The sequence below is a fragment of the Mercenaria mercenaria genome, chromosome 16 (genome assembly GCF_021730395.1).
Source record: "Mercenaria mercenaria strain notata chromosome 16, MADL_Memer_1, whole genome shotgun sequence".
Lineage (NCBI taxonomy): Eukaryota > Metazoa > Mollusca > Bivalvia > Venerida > Veneridae > Mercenaria > Mercenaria mercenaria.
In genome coordinates this window covers 71252034-71273054 of record NC_069376.1, presented here as the reverse complement: position 1 = coordinate 71273054, position 21021 = coordinate 71252034, and the positions used below count along the sequence as shown (strand labels likewise).

Below are 21021 nucleotides of genomic sequence, written 5' to 3'. Positions count from 1 at the left end.
CCAGGAAAATCTACAATAACTCATTTTTCCCTGAGATAGGAAAGAACTAAACAGTACCAGCAGAGTCAACAGAAGGACTTTGGTCCCTCCTGTATTCTGTACCATCCTCTGTCCTGTCAGTTGCGTTTGGATTTAGACATTTTTAAAGTTTTTGATAGTATTGCATTATTGTTTTTTTTCCATTTGTCCATGCAAATCCTCACAGAATCTCCAATTTTCTGACAATATCCCGCCATTTTCTTGAAAGACAAAGTCAAAACACTGCTACCTATTTATTTATATCTGGCGCTAGGCCTATTTAACAAAGCGGAGGAAATGAAAGGGAAGCCAACCAATAGTTACAGGGTTAAAACAAACTTTGATTTATCTCGCTTTACTAGATCGTACATCAATGACCTTGGAAGTGTATTCTTTGTCAGAACAGTGTTTTTCAAATTTTAATATGAATGAGGAAAACAAGCATAATAAGTAATATCATAATAGCATTTTATTAGATTTATATGTACAAATACATCTAGGCATTTTATTCTTAGTGTTAGTTAATTGGCGTATCATCATCATCATCATCAGTATTTGTTGGGTTAAACATCGCACCGACACAAGCTTAGGCATATGGCGGCTTTCCAGCTTTGATGGTGGAGGAAGACCCAAGGTGCTCCTCCCGGCATTACTTCATTACGGGCGGGCACCCGGGTAGAGCCACCGACCTTCCGTAAGCCATTCGAATGGCTCCCACATATGAAGAATTCAACGCCCCGATTGAAGCTCGAACCATCATCACTATTAAACAAGTCTTATCATTAAATGTAGATTAACATTTTCTTCTGAAATTACTTTTATACTGCAAAGTAAAATTATGCAACAACATTATAAAGTACAGTGTCGCATTGAAATGCTATTTAGTAAAATGAGAGTTAACTTAATAAAGATAAATAAAATCTACAAAGAGATCCTTGGGAAACATAGACTGCACCACAGCAAATTAATGGCAGAGTCCGTTGAACTGGGTTTGTTCACGAGAGGTAATGGAAAGTACAACACCCCCTTAGCACCGGCAGAAGCGGAATTCTATTACACAGATATTGAATGGACTCCATGATTCCAAAGGACCAAATAATATAACAACACTGCTTTTAAGTTCAAACGTCGTGCATCTGTATCAAAAGCTATATATATGTGACATCATAGCAAGTGGATAAAAATTTTCCTAAACACACCCATATAGAATCCTGATTTTGGTTATCTCATTTTAAAGCGTATCAGATGTTTTATTCATTTTAAGGCATAATTATTGCCTTTTGTACAAACATTATAGCGAAAATCACTTTTACATATTACTGAAATGTTCAACACATTATTGTAAAACTTGCATATTACAACAGAATGTGAGCGAGAAAAAGCAATAAAGGGATAAATATCCAACACCTAATGCCACGTAGCCTCACCAAAATGAAACTCACATCACGCAAATGTGCACATTACCAACATAAACACACACTGATACAAAACAAACAAACGGACTGTGAGAAAACACCACTGGGGAGTTTAAACCGGTTAATGGTGCGCACCTAACCTCTCTCGTACCCCCACCATGTTCCAAAGTCATGGGGCAGTGTAAATAATATTAATATCTAATATTCGCAACGGCAACAGAAGGCATAACATGTTAATCACAAAATCTCCTGTATATAAAAAGCAAACCATAAGAACCAAAAACGCATGTACTCAATGCCTTTGCTGAAGACAGAGTATCAGGAGAAGCAACTCCTAAATTGTGTGCAAAACTTTGATCATTGTAACTACACCGTTTTTTTAAATATTCAAATGATGTGCACTAGGAGTTTTGAAGGTTTTACAATTATTTAACAATGATGTAAATTTGACTTAACTTCTGCTTCTTTTTATCGTCATAGTTTACAGGCATTATAGTGGATGTCCAAATGGTTTTAACATGTCTACGAATCTGTGCAACAATGCAAAATTGATATATTGTAACAATAAAGTCATTTTCTAGTCATTTTATCGATTATCAGTAGAAATTATCCTTATCGTACAAGTCTGTGAATAACTAGATGACTATTTCCTTATAACGCCACATTTTATAGATCCCTAGTCGGTTATAAAAAGGAATTTAGCAAGTCTTACAATTTGTGTAACATTGGGACGATGATTTTGTGTAGCCATGATTACTTTTTAAGATCACAGTTTTCAGACATCTATTAGGTCTTAATAAATCTTTGTAATCCTTTGGTAAGGACTTTTCATTCACTGTCACTTGAAATTCTATTTGTCTGCTCACTCTCTGCAATATAACCGATCTGAAACAAAGAAAAAAGAAATGTAACTTCCCTGTTATCTACATAAGGTATGTTAGGGACTTGAAAAAATCCATGCTACTATTAATGAGACCACATTAATTTTAATAATTCATCCAATCCCAATAATTGACTACGAACTTACTCATAGGCAAACATTATGAGATGAATATCGTAATATGAACTTAACTGAAGCAGGTCGTAGCTGTAACATATATAGCATGCAGTTTAGACATTTCTATCTTCAATAAAATACTATTTCTTTCATCTTGTATTTTTCCTGAGCATGTCTTGAAAAACCATACTATTTCCTTAATTTCAATTTTAATCTTGTATAATACCTAAATATGTTTTTAATATGTAAAAGCATTTACCATTTAACAAATAAGTGTCGCTTTAAAGGCACTTATTCAGGTTGAACACCAATATACCAGGCTATTCGTTACTTCCTTATATACTCCATTTATTTTATACTACTATTTCGACATTTTATAGAATATCAAATTTTCATATCCTTATATCCACACCAAGAATCATATCTCAGTTGTATAGAAAAAGTAAAAACAAAAAAAGACTAAAGCTTGCATGCAAGAAAGTTACGCTTAGTTAACTACAGCCACCTAAAATACATGTAACTCATTTTCGCTTCTTTCAGTAATTTCGGAACCTAAACTTCTGAAACCGCCATTTTTATGTAGCATGCGATTGGACCATATTAAAATGCAGTAAAGAAAACGAAAACATCATTCAACAAAGCATTGGCTTCAAGAAAGGATGAGAGATAAGGATTCTATATTTGGCCTACTTGTGACAAGACATGTGCACTATGTTTACTTTTGATTCGGTAGTGATTAACATACGTTTCCTACCCAAACGGAAATCATTCAAATTGTGATTCATGTCTTGTATTTAAACGTTTTCTGTCACATTGCTTTCTTGGTGTGACATTTAGTCCATTTAAAGTTGGCAACTGATCAAACGTTCTTACGTTGCAACACAACGCCGCATTCTAAATTTGATTTCGCTGGACTGTTTTGTGAGGAAACTTCTAGATTACATGTATGTTAAAGTGGTCTCGCCAAAGAACTCGACCCTGCATGAAACAGGAAAGCAGCCCAGTGTACCATATCAAAATAATAGCACAAAATAAAGGAGTGTTATGTCGCATTTGAGTCTTCTGGACGCAGCGATCAAAATTTTCAATATATATATATATATATATATGGTAGAGAGAATTTATACGAACTAAATCACCACCACAATATACCAGACCAATTACGGCAACGCGCATATGCCACAGCAAGTCCACTAACCCAATAAGATTAGTTTCGATGCTGCTTTATATACGAGCCCGAATTGTACTACACATTCGTACTGGTTCAACATTTGCATATATATATATATATATATATATATATATATATATATATATATATATATATATATATATATTGCATTTTCTATTACTGCTCATGAACAGACTCAATCAAACCGAGACAGCAATTTTCACTGTTTGCCTTGTTCTCGGTCCTTCCGAAGGATCTACTTTTCAGATTTTATCTAAATCTACTTTTACACATTCTAAAATAAGAGCATACGAAATATCAGTATCAAAATCAGTCTAAAAAGAATGATAATTGATAACTAAAAGCATTGCTTCAACAACTCAGTTTTCCAAAATGAATAGGGTTTGTGGGGCATTTTAATGTAAAAAGGAGGAAAAAAAGAAAGAACATTTGTTAAAGTTGTGGCCGCTTAACAGCTTTCTGGAAATATATCTCCTTGCATCTTTCTCCACCTTTTAAAGCTGGAAAGCTTAAACCAGTAATTTTCTAACCCCAATGGTTACTTTAAACAGAGGTAAAAGCTTCTTACTTACTTTGATCTAACCTTGACAAATAGTGTTCCTGACTGTAACATCATATCACAGAAGGGTACCCACGATCGTCCATTATCTAAGCTCGTTTCTAGGATATGGTTTGGATACATGTTATTTGCTTTCAACATGCACCCGTCTAATCTGAAAAAAACGGGAGCATTCTATTACATGTATTAATATCGAAACGCCTGATTTTGCTTTTAGACTTTTATTAGTAATTAAAGATATAGTAAGCTCTACGATCACTGAAGTTCTAGGATGGATATATATCTACAACATCCTCATCAAATAAATAAATATATTTAAAGGGAAAGGCAATGTTGTTCGTATGTTAATCCGGTCTGCTAGAATTTCTTAAATCATTAAAAGAAGTGGAAAAAAATCAAAATCTGCTTAAAAATGAGTAAGTTATGAGCATTTAAATATTTTATCAAAATGACGGCCATTGCGTTTACATGGCAGCAAAAGATTAAATGGTGGATTTATTAAATGACTACATATATATTATTACTGTATTTACTTATTTCTGTAAAACATTTTCTGTCCTTTTTCCAGCTAAAATGAAAGTTATAACCATGTTTTACATCTTATACGCATGAAACATAAGAAATCAATCTATTTAAAGGATAATTTGCTGAATAAAGAATTACAGTGTGTAAAAGACGTAATGACCACCATGATCTGCCATTTTCTTTAATTTCAAACTTCCATATCTTTTCACAATAAAAATTCAATATCCAGTTACTGACATTGAACGTTTTTAATATCTACATATTCGTTCAGCATTTACTTTTAATATATGTATTAGTATGTAGTATTTTCAACCTAACATACAGTACTGTTTATGCACATGAATGGTGCCGTTTATGACTACATAGAGACAGAGTGTTTATTGTTTATGTTATCAAATGATATGTCTTTAAATTACGTATTGTGTAATGTTTTACAGTATTAACTGAAATGTAAATGATATGATATTTTAAGCATACTTTGCTCCTGGTGGAGGAATCCTGTAATGAATCCCTCTGTTTTCCAATCTAGGCAATTCTTTATAACCCAGTGTTTCAACAAACTCATTCCAGTCATCCTCCTTTTGCATATCTCTTTGTTTGATATCATTTATATCTTCCCAGGACGCCTTATGCCAGGCACGTTCAGCTAAAGCAAGGATTCTGGGAAATGCCATATAATGAAAATCTGCTTCGTTTCTCATCAGCTCTGCCCAAAAACATGCCTGCATCCCTACAGATACAAACAGATCAACAAGAATGAAAACATATTGTATGAATTTAAAGGATAATGAACCTGCATACATTTGTACTTATATCTGTAGCAGATAAAACATCAACTTCTAACAAGAGCACCTCCTTGCGGGTGCTGACGCTCAACTGATTTTTTTGTATAATAGAAATATTGTCCTACCCATGATTTTCTAAGTCTAAAAAGGGCCATTCTTGCAAAAAGCAGAATAGAGTTATGTTTCTTGATGTACAGCGTCTGCTTATGATGGTAAAAAACTGTTGCAAGTTTTAAAGCAATAGCTTTGATAGTTTATGAGAAAAGACTTAAACATAATACTCAACCAAGAAAACTGATTTTCTAAGTCCAAAAGGGGCAACCAAGAAAACTGATTTTCTAAGTCCAAAAGGGGCAATAATTATTGCAAAAAGCAGGATAGATGGAGTTATGTTTCTTGCTGTACAGGGTCAGCTTATGATGGTGAACAAGTGTTGCAAGTTTCAAAGCAATAGCTTTGATAGTTTAGGAGAAAAGCTGACCTAAACATAAAACTTAACCAGACAACGCCGACGCCGACACCGACGCCGACGCCGATCAAGTGATGACAATAACTCATCTTTTTTTGTCAAAAAATCAGATGAGCTAAAAATGAAATCATGATAAGCTTTCAAATGTTTCAATTTATATTTTTATACATGCGTTGAAAAACAATTACTGGCTCGTATACTTTTAAAGTTATCAATCTTTAAGGACTATTACTTGTTTGAAATCACTAATTATAGATAAGAACCACTCAGCTTCCCTACGTGGGATTTTTACTTCGGTTATAAATGAAAAACAAGCTTGCCTGGCTTGATTAACTTTAAAGTTTGACTTCGTGTTATTGGTACTGTTTAGTTTCTCAACATGACCATTTAGGCCTGTGTGGTTCCAATACTCCCACATTCATAGCCTTGGGTATTGTTTAATCACCCCTTGGATATGGTGCCTGCTTTTTAATTTTGTCTTTTGACAGTTCCTGGCTCCATAACCTCAGATCCCCTTCCTAAATTCCAGTTTGTTTAGTTCTGCCCATTGTTTTCTCGTTTGGGGCAAACCTTTTACTTTATCTGGGGACCAAACGCCGCTTTCATGGAATTACACGCCTCAATACGTGTATCATTGAAGGTTCCATGTTCACCGCCGTTTGAACACATCTGCGGATGTCTCTAAATTGCTTTGTGTACTTTTAGCATGTGTAAATGTTGAGTTCTGCTCAACCCGGGACTAGAGGGCGTGGACGGTAGCATGCATTTCCACTACCGTCTATGAGCAGGCTCAACCAAACCGAGCCTGCAACATTTTCGTTTTTGTCGTGTTGAGCGACCTGTGAAGTTTCCACAATTTTCTCTATTTTCTTATTTATATATGATGTTCTTAAAGTATACTTGTAAACTTACGTTAAGGTAGTTCTGCACGTTTGGATCGAAGGTTTTTTCTACAATGTAGAATTTGATTAAACTTCAGAATATACTTAGAAAATTCAGCAAAAAAAACGATAGGGTCGTGTGCTTGATTTTTACTAGACTAAATCGAAATATTTTGACCTCACGCAATTTTTCATAATGGGAGTCTATGGGAAAATCATAACTTTCATAACATTTTCGCGAATAGAAATTATTCTACAAAGTACATTTTAGTGAAACTTCTCACAGTTGTAAATAAACATATGACCTATAATGTGATGAAATAAAATGTATTGGTGTGTGTGCTTATTTTTTAGATATTTGATCTTGTTTAAAGTAAACCGCACATTTCACGTTAATTTTAAGACATTACTTTTTTTTTTTATTTTGAATTATTTAACGTGTCAGATGTTTTAATATCATATTTTCACTTAAGAAAGATATCAACGGTGTCATTGTAATAAATTTACTTACAGGTTTAATTCATAAAATGATTTTCATTTCCGTACGCCGAATCCAGGCTTTATTCTACGTTTTCCGTATAAATGACGTTACGCCATCACTTCCGGTTTATCCAACGTACAGAACTACCTAAATAACTGATGATTAGGCTCGTGACTTTCTGTTGCATAGCAAGGCTATAAAATGAGAACCAGAATAAAAGTTTAAATTAAAAGAAAATGCACAAGAGGCTGTTACAGGGGTCTAAATTTCCAAAATTTTGTTCCGGGAGATCTTCCAATCCCCAGAATGGGGTGACCTCCTCTCACACTATTCCCTGTGTCGCCGTTTTGGGGCTCAGTGCGCCCGTGCCACTCTGCCAATATCAATTTCTGACTGCAGCACGGTTAAAAATGTGCGTGATTTCAAAAGGATCTTGACCTACCTATCACATTTTGCAGCGTTGACTGATTGGAACATGTATTGTGCGAACACATTTGAACCTTGTTAATTGGGTTGCCCATCGGATCAGTATTGATATTGGCGAGCAGACTGTCTGGCATAAATCCGAATACTTTCTTTTCGTCAATATATCGAGTAGACCAAAATAAACCTCTCTCCTCGGGATCAGGCGCTTGAGTGATGTCAAAGTACACGTGCGTAGCAGGCATCAGGACAACCTTTGAAACAAATTGCAGGTATATTACGTTTTTGTTTGTATGTATTAAGTACATCTCATTTCAAGACTGCGTTTCTGGTCTTGTATTGATTGAATCTTGAGTCTTTCGTTTGGTAACAGCACACTATTAATTTCATAGAAAATCTTACACAATATAAATCATAAACAACTAATAGAAGTGCTTTTGGATAGCTGTATCTCGTTTGCCAACTTAGCTTTTGTCTACTTTTAGACCGCCTTTTTGAAAATGACGACCACCGTTTTTGAATTGAGAAAGTTGGTTGACCGTCACATATTTTCTGATGATGATGATGCAATTTTCTTGTTTACATCATTCACACTATTTTGAAAGAAGAGACATTATTCACTGTATGGTAACTACATTGGTAGCCGTGTGTTTGGATTTGTCCTATATGGCCACTTTCTTAGATCAAGAAGCGAAAACAAAACTTTTAAATGATGTTATCAGAATTCTTGCAATTGTATCATCAGTAAAGATGTTTAAGAAGAAAGACGGTGCATATATATTTGCATATGTAGTAAATGGTCTCTCAGCTGAAAATTTAGTATTTCTGCGAGAAAATACAATCTGAAGTCAACCACATGTATCAAGTATGTAACGGTTTGGATATTAGTAATCGGAAAATAGATAATGGTTTGGATATAGTATATGTTACGGTTTGGATATTAGTAATCGAAAAATAGATAATGGTTTGGATACCGTATATGTAACGGTTTGGATATTAGTAATCGAAAAATAGATAATGGTTTAGATATAGTATATTCAGTTGGTCTGATAACCAACTGAATTTACATGATCGGTATAAATGTTGAAAAGACCAGATCAAGCGACAGCTATCTCCTTTACAAATATCTTGGATATCAGAGTGACCAAGCATATGGATTGCATAAAACCCAATGGGTTTGATTTTACAGCGAATCGACACGAGAATAACATAAAAATGGCATTTTATAGAGGTTTCAAATACATAAAAGTAAATATTGAATCTACCTTATATCCTTCATCTACGAAGTCAGCCGGGGTGTTCAAAATTTCACCACGTGTATCCCAACGATAGACGAACACATTACTGAAATATTTTGTTTATTGTACAAAGTAACACGTTTTGTACACATACTGTCATCATTTAGACAATAACATGTTTGGTACATATATAAGGTAATTAGCAAGACAGTACAGTGTTTTGGTACACATAGTGTAATTATTAAGCTAGTTACATGTTTGGTACACATGGGTGTTTATTAAGATTGTAACACGTTTGGTACACATGGGGTAATTGCTAGTATAGTGACACGTTTGGTAGATTTAGGGTAATGTTTAAGATGCTAAAGATGCAATCTTTTAGGTATGATACACTAGTAGCTATAATTAATGCAGTAACCGTACTACGTAGTTACACAAAAGTGTAATAAGGTCTTCAACTCCTCTTTGGTCCAAACAGAAGATATTTGTAGAAGCATTGTACGGTCCTCGTTTTCTTACAAGTAAAGGGCGAAACTAAACTATCGTACAAGATCAGATTTAGTGTTGTTATACATATATGCATCGCGGAGACTATACATTATATATGTGTATGTTTTTCGCTCAAACCTGTGCTAGGAGGTGTTGGGATGTTGCTTTTCATTAGTTCTCATACCTGTGCTAGGAGGGGTTTGGATGTTGCATTTCATTAGTTCTCATGTGAACAGACACTAACAAAGACAGTTATGCTTTAGTTTTGCTTAGGTGAGTTCTGGGTGAGTTCTAAGCTATAAAATGATCTTTTTGTAGGCTTTATTATTTGTCATCATCAATTATCAAAGACAGTTACATTACCAGTCAGTAATAAATTTCGTACAACGTAAAAGAACAAACTGTCTGAATCATTGTACTAACCTTAAAGCAAATATTTATTTCGACAGTTTATCTGGATAAAAACAACTAGTATTTCGAAAATGCTCAAGTTTCAGTTGTATTCAACTCTATAAATGTGTTGACTGACATATAGTCAGAAACATTAGGTTAAAACACTTTTATATTATAACATTGTAATCTATGATACAAATGTTGGAATCGAAATGTGAAAAGAATTCTACCACAATATCACTATTATGTTATGCAGTGAATGTAGAAAACCCTAACCTGTTTTTGAAAAATGACTTTGGAGTTGGCCTTTTTCCATAGACTGATTCCCCAACAACTGCTAGATCGAGGCCTTTCGAAGCCATTATATCAGCTACCCTTTTGGTAAACATTTTCTGCAGCGTGCTTGTGCTGGTAATACAAGAATCAGCATGACACGTTTCATTCGACAAATGCATATTATGTATTTTCATATAAAACTGTAAATGATGTGCTTCTTTCAGCATTTAATTACTTTAGATATATTTCAAGCACATATATTATATCCATTGTTCATCCCTATCTACATACTTATTAGATTATACGAAACATTCCTATTTCATGTTTTACTCTAAAACATGCTTATACTATTTAACGAAGTTTACTAAAATGCTTTTTTCATCTTCATCAGAAAATTGAAATGCTTAACATGTTTATATTATACGTAGTTTAGTGTTTTGGTACTATTTTACTCGAACACACATGCACGCAGTATCAGAAAAAATAAAACTTACTTTGTATTCGAATTGCTTAAATATTTCTGACATGCTATGGAATCGTTCCATACACCTTCCGGTACTTCGTCTCCCCCTATATGGAATGTCCGAAGAGGCTGAACTGGCTTATGAAGCGCTATAAAGGTATCAATCACAACCTCAATAAATCTGTATGTCGTATTTAGACATGGATTAATCGCGTTCCTCATCCATCTCTGTGCACTGAAGATGTTACTAGGTCCGCTTTGATCGCCTGACATGGAAGAATTTACATATTTTTATACAGTTCTCTCAAAATAAATGCAATGTAGATATAACCATATGTTACCGGGAATTCAACTGAAGCTAAGCATCTAGCCCGCGTTGGCATAACGGTCAGTCTATCAACGAGCAGCTGGAACACAGGGCGTTCAAAGATAAATACATCTTACGAATAAATGAAGTTTAGTATGTACTAGTCAGGCTTAGATATATTTTATTCCTACAATGATCCACAAAAATATGTCTAAAATAAGAACAACAGTCCGTTTGGAAAAGTTCAATAAATGCATCGTCTCTATGTTTGTAAGATGTGTTATTGAATTATATCTTCACAAGCTTACGTAGACAAAATAAAACACAGCAACGTACATGTAATAGTCTTTCTAATCGATAATTCGGTTTACTAAAAGCGTATGAAACTATGTCCAACCACATACGGAAAGTTACTTTACGACGAAGATTATTTTTTAAAGATAATAAATAAAAAGCAATATTTTACTTAAGAGGTATGATTCAGGTATGTTTACAATTCCTTGAGTCTTCATGTTGTTGATCTTTGCTTCCCTTGTATTCATCGCTGTAATGGCGGCGTAACTATGTGCTGGTATGTCTATTTCCGGTATCACTTCAATATGGCGAGAGTTAGCATATGCGAGTATATCCCGATAGTCTTGTACCGAATAAAAGCCGGAACCAGTGTTGTTGCTATAGGGACCAGATCCCAGCTGAGGTATCAAACATTCTCCAGGAAAATCGCTGTGACATCGTTTACCTCCAATCTGCACTGATAAAATGGGGTTTCAAAATTAACTTATATATAATTTATGTATTAACAATTATAATAATTCAAGTAAATATGTATGCCATTGTCTTACTCGCGGTTATGAAAATATAATAATAATTTCAACTCCAGTAGATTTAGTAATGTAAGTGTGTTTTTTTTTTTCGAACAACGCGACTAGCAAATTTAAAACACACGTAAAAATAAATTGCATTATATATCCAGAAGAATAAGTTACTGCGAACTGCGAATGTTGGCAAACACAAATTTATCTAACATTTTCCAAATCACTAAATCAAAGTTGCCTTGAAAATGGTAAAATAATTTAGTTTTAAAGCAGAATACGTATGGATTCTTTAAAACTGAAATTTAAACGTTTGCCTGAGTCAATTCTGGTATAGTTGGAATTTCTATCCTCCATCCCTCATCATTGCTCAAATGGAAGTGCAGTTTGTTCAGTTTGTACATAGACATGACGTCCAGGAATCTGTATATCCAGCTCTTTGGTTTGAAATTCCTAGAAGTGTCGAGTAATATCCCTCGGTAACTGAATCTATAAAATGTATAAAAACAAATGCAAGAATCTAGGGCATGAAAGGTCAATCTAACCATCATACGAGCAGTCTTTAACTGCCTTCCAACGGTCCTGCAACAACGGCCACTGAACTTGAACGAACTTTGTCATTATTTCTGACCCTTTGCTTTCATTGTTAAAATAGCGTTCCGGCTGAGCTGACACTAAAGGGCATGCTATACAATCCATTCAATAAAATTGCAGTTGTTTGCTGTTTTGGTTGTAAATAGAATAAATAGTTTTGAATGTATCCAAACGTTTATTGACCTAGTATGTTAAGATATACTGATATGTACATATGCTAATTATACAAATTCTAATTTATAAACGCCTCATTTTATGCATGAATTATTGACTGATTTGTATTTAGGACGTTTAATAGTCATTTTAGCTATAGCATTATTTTACTAGCATGTGCATTATTTGACGTTTCTGTAGTAAAAACCTAAACTTTTTATGGCTTTACGGCGCCACTAGTGGAAATACTGCAGAACTGGTAAGAATACTAACACTGACTAGCGACGTTTTTAATAAACATATATGCAATAGAAATAAAAGTTACACGTACTAAAATTGTCGAATAAGCCCTGAAATATGTCCTTGATTCAGAGCAAATACGACAGACCTTGAACCCATTAGAGGGCCGAGATGAAAACCTCAGCTGTCTTACCTTGGTTTGTCTATGATAAAAATCGAAGGCAGTGGTCCGGCGTAACCTTCTATAAGACTGATAAGGGATTGGACTCCATGTAATGCGCCTTGAGGTGCTGAAGCTGTTATGCTGATAGAAAGTGAATCTGGATGCACGTTTAAAGTATACGCCTCCGGATCGACATCCCCAGTGTTCCCTTTGATGATTTCGATATATCTGGTTTTTGTTCTCAATTGAACTAACTGCACTTGTAATTTATCTGCATTTATTTAAGATATGCAAAATAGATTTATTTTGACAAACTACGGCAAACAAAATTAAAGCAATGTTTAGGATGCTCTTCATTATTCGAAATATATCTTCCAGATAGGAAAAACAAACAAGAGATATTTTAAAAACAAAATTTTATATTGTTTCTTTTGTATCGACGACACATTTATTGACGCAGATAAAAAGAACTTAATATGAATACGTAAAGAACAAACTACAAATTAACAAAATGCGTCCAGATAAATAACTGGAATTATATTGAAAACCATGCTTTCATTTTTTAAACTGATTCTTTCCTCTTTCACATACGATATGATAAATGTTTTTTTTAGAAAAATGTATCATGCTTTTCGAATGGAATCTTCTTAAAATTTAGGTATCAGTTATGTTGGGTATTCTGTTATCTACTCAGTAAATACATGCCTGACACAGTCAATTAAAGGAACGGGAAGTGAGTGTTAGACTGAATTAAATAGTCACTATATGACTGCATGTGAAGCCAGTTAAACATGCGACGAATCTAACTATCAACAATCTGACCTTTAAATTCTAATGCTCAAACAAAGTTGTTAAATGTTAAAATGAGTGTTCTTCCTTAAATAACCGCATTTAAACATTTGTAGAAATTTGTGTTTCAACCGAAAAACCTTCTTGGACACACTTAACATAGATTTAGTAAGCGTGTTAAGTGCTGTGTGGCGGCCGTAAAAAGTCGCCCCGACTTCGTCTCAGTGTTGTTATATTTTCTGGTCCTTTGGGATCATTGATTTCAACTCATTTAGATTTGAAGTTTGAATACTGCTTAAGCTAGGGGGCGTGGGCAGTGTTGCATTTTCCATTACTGCTCATGAACAGACTCAATCAAACCGAGTCTGCAATTTTCATTGTTTGCCTTGTTCTCGATGCTTCCGAGGGATCTACTTTCCAGATTTTAGTAAGGCATGGCTTTTGCTTTAGTAATTAAAGTGGGATAAAAATGATTGAACAAACATGCAAAATGCATTTAATCATTCATGTAGCCGAGTTTTTAGCCAGCTATAATCTCATCCGTCATAATAATTATATGCACTTAAAATAATCTTCAAACTTTATCATACGTTGAGATATATTACGTAAATGGTTATTTTTTTTACAATATTGTATGCAAAATGTGGTACGAATCAACTAATTACACTTCTGCTTCGTTGCTAACAGTGATGATTACTACGAAAACTGGTTTAAAATCTTGATAGTCTTTTAAAGGTTTAAATTAGTTTCCTAATCCAGATATCTTCGTAGATATTGAAATTTTCCTTAACATTTATGAAAATGATTATGTTGAATGCCCCCACCCCTTCAAAAAAAATTGAAATAGTTCGACCTCAGTTCAGCTTCTGAAATGGATTTTGTAATAACAATAAATTTAACATTTTGGAAGAGATTTTCAAAAAGTATGTTTTATCAGTTTTTACTCTTTCTTTATTTATCAGCGTGAGATATACAATTTCTTTCCGGGTCTGTTTAAATTTAGCATTTTCTTACCTGATAAATACCTCGCCTCGAAATGAAAATCCTTTGAGTCAATTATTTTCCAAAGCTTTCGATCGAAATGTAATGTTTTGTGTTTATACTCTAAAATGGTCAAAGGTTTTGGTACAATTCGATGAAGATGTGACCATGTATGATTTCCTTCATTCATTTGGTATTGTTGTTCTGGCGAAAAGGGATTGTACTGGTCCTCTTTGCTTCTTTTCCACTTCGCCGGAGTGTCAAAGTCCCGAACAAAAGCACCTTCCTCCCTTGTACTTTCTATTATTCTCGGACTGTTGCCCGGAGAACTAACGTACCAATTTAAGAAAAAATCTGTTTTTGCGACTGTCCAATACTTATTATAAAATGTACATTTAAGTACTGTAGATGGAGCAATTCCTGTAAACCCATTATGTTTCGGCATAAAAGAAAACAGTCCTCCGTTTATTATTTCCACTCTAAGGCCACATGCCAAATCCTCGGCTTTAACTCCGTACAGACTGTAAGAAATATAAAACAATATTTGGTAGGTACTAAATAATATTCTAATATGCTTTTCTCTGTTAAAACACTCTTACGCTAGAATGACGTCACGTTAACGTTTGGTGACGTCAATGTTTTTCTTGCGATCAAGAAAGGGCGCTACTGTATTTTAGCTACGGTTATAGTTCAGGGCATTTTAGAACTGAAAAAATTCATAGCAAAAGAGTGTTTTAACACTTTTTATACACTCGGGCGATAATACGTCGTACAAATAATTTCACGAGTGCACACCCTTTTACTATAAATTATTTTTTAATTTCTACACAGCGTACAAATACAATTACCAATGTAACAAATGGTATTTCTTGTCTGTTTTATTAAAATATAAGTTGATTTTACAATAAATAATTACAAAATCAAACACTCTATATATATTTCTATGTTTGTGTATAAATGTCTGTGTAGCAATGTGGCTCAGGACCAGAAAGAAAAGGCTATAATTGTTTACGATATACCCTTTCCCGTAAAAAAAACTATGAATGTCCAACGGGAAAAGTTAATGATTAATTTCAATTGTGCATATCTCGCCTAAAACGCGCAATTCCATAAATCTACTTGTAATTTGTCTTCAATCGTGAACTAGTGATATTTTCTCAAAGTTTCTAATAGCAGTAACACTGCAAGTCTTTTATGTTTTTGTTATCGTTAAAAGCACTTGAAAACCCTTCCCAATTGACTTTGCGGTCAAACGCAGTCGGATTTGAAAATATTGTTCTTGCCTTCCACTTCAAAGTTTTAAAAGATTAAAACAATTATATTGTTTGATAGCGCATGTGTTTATGATATAATAATTATGATGTCGCAATGCGTGTGTACATTATTATTTTTCGTTGGGGAAAAAGGTTATAATGATTTCGTGATTACAGTTAAAAGATATCATGTATCCAGATATTTTGAAAAAAAAAAAACCCTGACGTAATTACTAGAAAATCATTACGATAAATAGACAAAAGACCTTGAAATAAGGAGAAATGGTCTCGTAAAATAAGGAGAAATGGTCTCGCGATTACGAGAAAATGTATGTTATACCGATTGTTTTTCTAGGCTATGATCGAAGGGTCTGAACATGGTTTCAGATTAAAAAAAGAACACTTTAGAAACATTAACATAGAATCGTTGAATTTGGTTTTGGTTAGTAGATGATCATTATCGACTTAAATACCATTATGTAAAAGGTCAATGGCACACAGACCTGAACTTAGAAAACTGTTGTCGATCGATTACATAATTATCTTTTCACCTAGAACCTTCAAATAATTGGCATTTTGGCTTCGATCAGTAAATTATGTCTATTGATTTTGGATTCAAAAGGTCCAATGTCAAGGTGACATGGACTTTGACATTGAAAGTAGTACCCGCTAAATAACTTACAAATAAACTGACTTTGTTTGTCTTGGTCAGCTAATACTACGACCATTTGCAATAAGTAACATGACTTGAACACCAATAGCTTGAGAAATATCAGTGGTGTTTTCAGGATATCAGGTCAAAGATCTAGTTCACAGAAATGAAAACAGTTTCAGCTTAACTTTAGAAACTTACCTCTTAGTCCTTCAACATTTATAAGGCTATTTCGTTTTTGTCAGTAGATATCTCCTACTAATTTTGTGAAGGTTTATTACATATTAGATAAAAAAAATTGTTTAATATAACCAACATCTTACTTGTAAAAGTAAATTTTCCATGAACCAGCAGGTATACTCCGGTTTCCGTTGTTATGGAAATAGACATCAACAGGAACATGGTCCTCGTATTTGTGTAAATTATCAACAACGGCGACCTCTATATCTAGATTCTCCGCTATGTAATCTATAACACGTTGGTCTGTTGCAGCTGTGGGCACAACGGATCCTGTACATATGTGTGTTTTACATTACAGATCACGATGTTAATAATTTAATGACAAAATAGAAAGAGATCGACCCAAATAGAGAATATTCATAATAACATGGTTAGAAATACAGCTCTCAATATTGCGCATGAACTAGCAAAGTTAGAATTATGAAGGGAGGTAATAGAAAACAATAGATTCAGTAATACTTCCTACTACGTTGATCAAACGCCAAACGTTTGACAACTATATGAGAAAACAATCGTCACGATGCATAATCATTACCAAATATGCCGGAAGTTTATGAAATTTAACAGACAAAGAAACTAAATTGGAATGTTGTTTTCGGAGAAATTGATGTTAAGATTTCAGGTCTTTTATTTGTATTATTGAGTAATAACGCATTAATGCAAGTTTTGTCTATCTAAGGTATTTCATGGAACATTACAATGATATTTAGCTAATATAACTTTTTTTAAAACTATTCGATTGATTTCAAAGCTATTGTGATTTTCTGAAGCTCTGTTTTCAGAATGCCTTTGTTTACAAGATAGGATAAGATTTGTAACACTTTATGACTGGTTTTAGTAGGTCAGCTATGATTGTAGATAACATTATAAGTGTCTGTACATGTATGCATGCAGAGAAATGCAAGCTATCGTCTTGTATCCTAAATACGACTATATATTTCTTTTATAATGCATGGCAACTTGTCGGAATATGGCCCCCAATTTTGTTCGTTTTTATCCTTGTGGTGCCAAGTAAGCTAGGAATAATGAAACACGTTATCATTTACACAATTTTGATTATAGTTTCGCCCGAACAATACAATGTGCAGTAAAGAAGAAATCTGATGTGATATTTAAAAACTTACACACTGCATTTTCACTTATAATTTTATAAGAATTATCTATCTTAATAATACTCAAGAATCCTTTTCAAACGGTCGTTTATAGTATGCCTTAGTTTATGCTAAGGCATACTTTATACGACATTTTGAAAAGGGCAAAAGAAACAGGTGACTATAACTATATGGAGTGTATGTATTTGTGTGGGTGCCATGTTATCTCAATAAAGGACAAATTTAAGGTGTTTGTCAACACTGAACGTAACACAGAAATTTAGGGACACAAGACAGATACAGAACAATCAAAGTGTTAATATTTTTGTAAGAAAAGAAATGAACGTATTCGATCAGTATTGTAGACGTAATATTATGCTTTTCTTAGGTTCCGTGAACAATAACTTATGATTATCTTATGTTTTCTTTGGGCTTTCTCTGGAGAAATGTATACCCTGCACCTTCTTTCGATCAGTGTTTTGATTAAAAATGTGTTGCTTGTCCGTTAAATTTCGTTAGATTTCAGCTAATGTGTTAACGATCATACACCGTGATTATCGGAAAAAGGATTTAACTCTTATCATGCTGGCCACGATTGCAGTCTTATCATGATATGCACTGTTCGCCGTTCAGTCAGAACCTTTTTGGTAAGCACCCCTTTAAACAGTTAATGGTGCTGTCCAAATTGTAAGATAGAAAAATTCATTATAGAAGTTTAGGGGTGTTTTGGCTTATGCAGACTTTTGAAAACGCAATATTAGCGTTTCTTACGTGTTTATGTTTATCTTTGATTAGTTTGAACTGGGCAATTGATCTCATGAAATCAGTTGGTCAAACAGGAATATAAAATATAACTGCACTATGACATAATGATCCAATATTCACTAATTTAAAAAAAAATGAGTTAATCTGCAAAATAATAGGAGTGAACACGAACCTTTAATGACATGAAAATAAATATATTTGATAATGCAAGAGAACAAAAGTATACAGACGAATTATATATTATAATATGACTAGCAATGTTTTAGTCATCACAACGATATTATGTTGACGTCACGTCGACGCGATATTTAACGCCATGTGCCAATCGAGAAATAGTGCTTTCAAATTTTATCAAATACTTTTCTTAAAAGCATGTTTAAAACGAAAACCGTCTGGATTAATTTACAAAAGCATGGAATTGGTTATTAGCTGTGCAGAATAAATCGTCATCATTTGCGCATTTATGGAATTAGTCCGCAAGACATATTACTATTTCCGGTCCTTGAGTGTAAAAACAAAGGAGCTGACGACCTACTATTTTGCGCAAAACATGCTCCAAGAAACCGTTCTATCATATTTGATCTAAATTTTACAATAAAAGACATACTATAATCGAAATAATTTTAGCAAAACCGTGTTTGAACACTTTTTATACACTCTGACTGTTAGACGTCGTACAAAATAATTGCACCTGAGCTGCACTCTCGTGAAATTATTACGCCAGACGTATAACATCCCATCGTGTATAAATGGTGTTAAAACACGAATTTGCTATAAATTATTCTAAATATATTATAACAACATGCATGGAAAAAATTAAACTTTACTTCATAACATCATACAATGATTAATCGTGCGGTTTAGCAATATAACAAAGAGTATTTAATTCATTAGATAATTACCACAGTTTACGTAGATGTATAGGTCCTGCTCAAAATTAGGTATCAATATTTTGATTTTTATAGCCCTCCTGTAGCCCTTTGTGTCATATTAAATGACCACGCAGCCCTCGCTCAAAAAGAAAACATGAAGGATTTCGACCAAGTTCGAGCCCATATGACAAGGAAGTATAAACATAATGGGAAGTTATGAGTCCGACCAAGATCGTGTGCCTGGGTATCGTTAGATTTTGAGGGGAGTTCAAAGGTAACCGGTAAGTGTATGAACTCAGAATATTTCACTTTTTAGACTATATCTAAGTCCCTACTACAGACTATATACATGTAGGTAGGTATATATGTCTTGCGTACAGTTTTAAATCTGAAGTAGCTGTTGAGGTTAAATGGTTAGTCATAAATTGATGCATGGTAGTACAAGCTCAAGTCCCTACAAGGTCGGTACAATATAATATGGATATGTGGTAAGATGTCCCTATATGGTCGGCACACGTTAATGCATGGTAGTACAATACATGGATGTATGGGAAGATGTCCCTACATGGTGTATCCGCTTTACATTTTCTACCTACGAGTTAATAAAAGCGGCTCATTAACATTTTTGAGCTTTGACAGACGGATAGACGTTCAAATTATGCGGATTAAAGGAAAGATACTAAATCAGAAAATAGGGAAGTATTCCGAAGTTTTAGGAAAATAACTCTTACTTTCGACTTACTTAATCAGAAGTTCGACTTATCAAACCAAACTTCGAGTTAGTATCTTAGCAATCCAAGTTACCTACATGTATGCTCTGTGGTTCAATTCCGAATATAAAAAACTTCATAAAATATAAAATCAAGTTTTAAAAGTTTATCATAAACAAACCTTTTCCTAGAAGAATTATAAAAATTCCTGCCACGATATGGAGGCCCTCCATTCCTTTTGAACAGTATTAAAGACACATCAATAAAACAGTGCTAACAATTAAAAATATATCCATCACTGAACAGACACGCACTTATAGTTTAAGCGAGTACAAAGAATGTCTCATTAATAAGAATGTCTCATTAACATTATGTGACAAAATTTGACAAAAAACATTGTTCATTCGACCAATTTGATTTATGTTTTATCCTTCATAACGATTTCCCACCAATTTATTGTTCAATAATTAACTTCAGGTCAAGTTAAAGGGTACTTTATTTCAAAAACATGTGAACGATTATTTTTCTTTATATTTGAAACGGTTTAAATTTCGCCTTTTATTTTGTATTGGATCATTTTAAACATTATCTTAATAAGCAAGAGGGGGCCTCCGTGGCCGAGTGGTTAAGTTCGCTGGCTTCACCGATGTGGGTTCGAGCCTCACTTGAGGCGCTGAATTCTTCATGTGAGAAAGCCATCCAGCTGGCTTACGGAAGATCGGTGGGTCTACCCAGGTGCCTGCTCGTGGTGAAATATTGCACGAAGCGGCACCTGGGGTATTCTTCCATCATTTA

General features: G+C 33.9%; 1 protein-coding gene across 1 annotated transcript; it reads right to left on the bottom strand.

Moving 5' to 3' along the window:
• Positions 1-1707: 1707 nt before the first annotated feature.
• Positions 1708-20564, bottom strand: LOC123541004 (beta-hexosaminidase-like). The gene is made up of 13 exons (XM_045326344.2): positions 20408-20564; positions 16872-17058; positions 14677-15164; positions 12904-13144; positions 12041-12212; positions 11378-11657; positions 10636-10870; positions 10142-10273; positions 9011-9089; positions 7765-7999; positions 5184-5436; positions 4195-4335; positions 1708-2318 (listed from the first exon to the last, which is right to left on the bottom strand). The coding sequence occupies exons 1-13, from the start codon at positions 20457-20459 to the stop codon at positions 2132-2134; spliced, it is 2682 nt and encodes an 893-aa protein (XP_045182279.2). The 5' UTR covers positions 20460-20564; the 3' UTR covers positions 1708-2131.
• Positions 20565-21021: the final 457 nt, after the last annotated feature.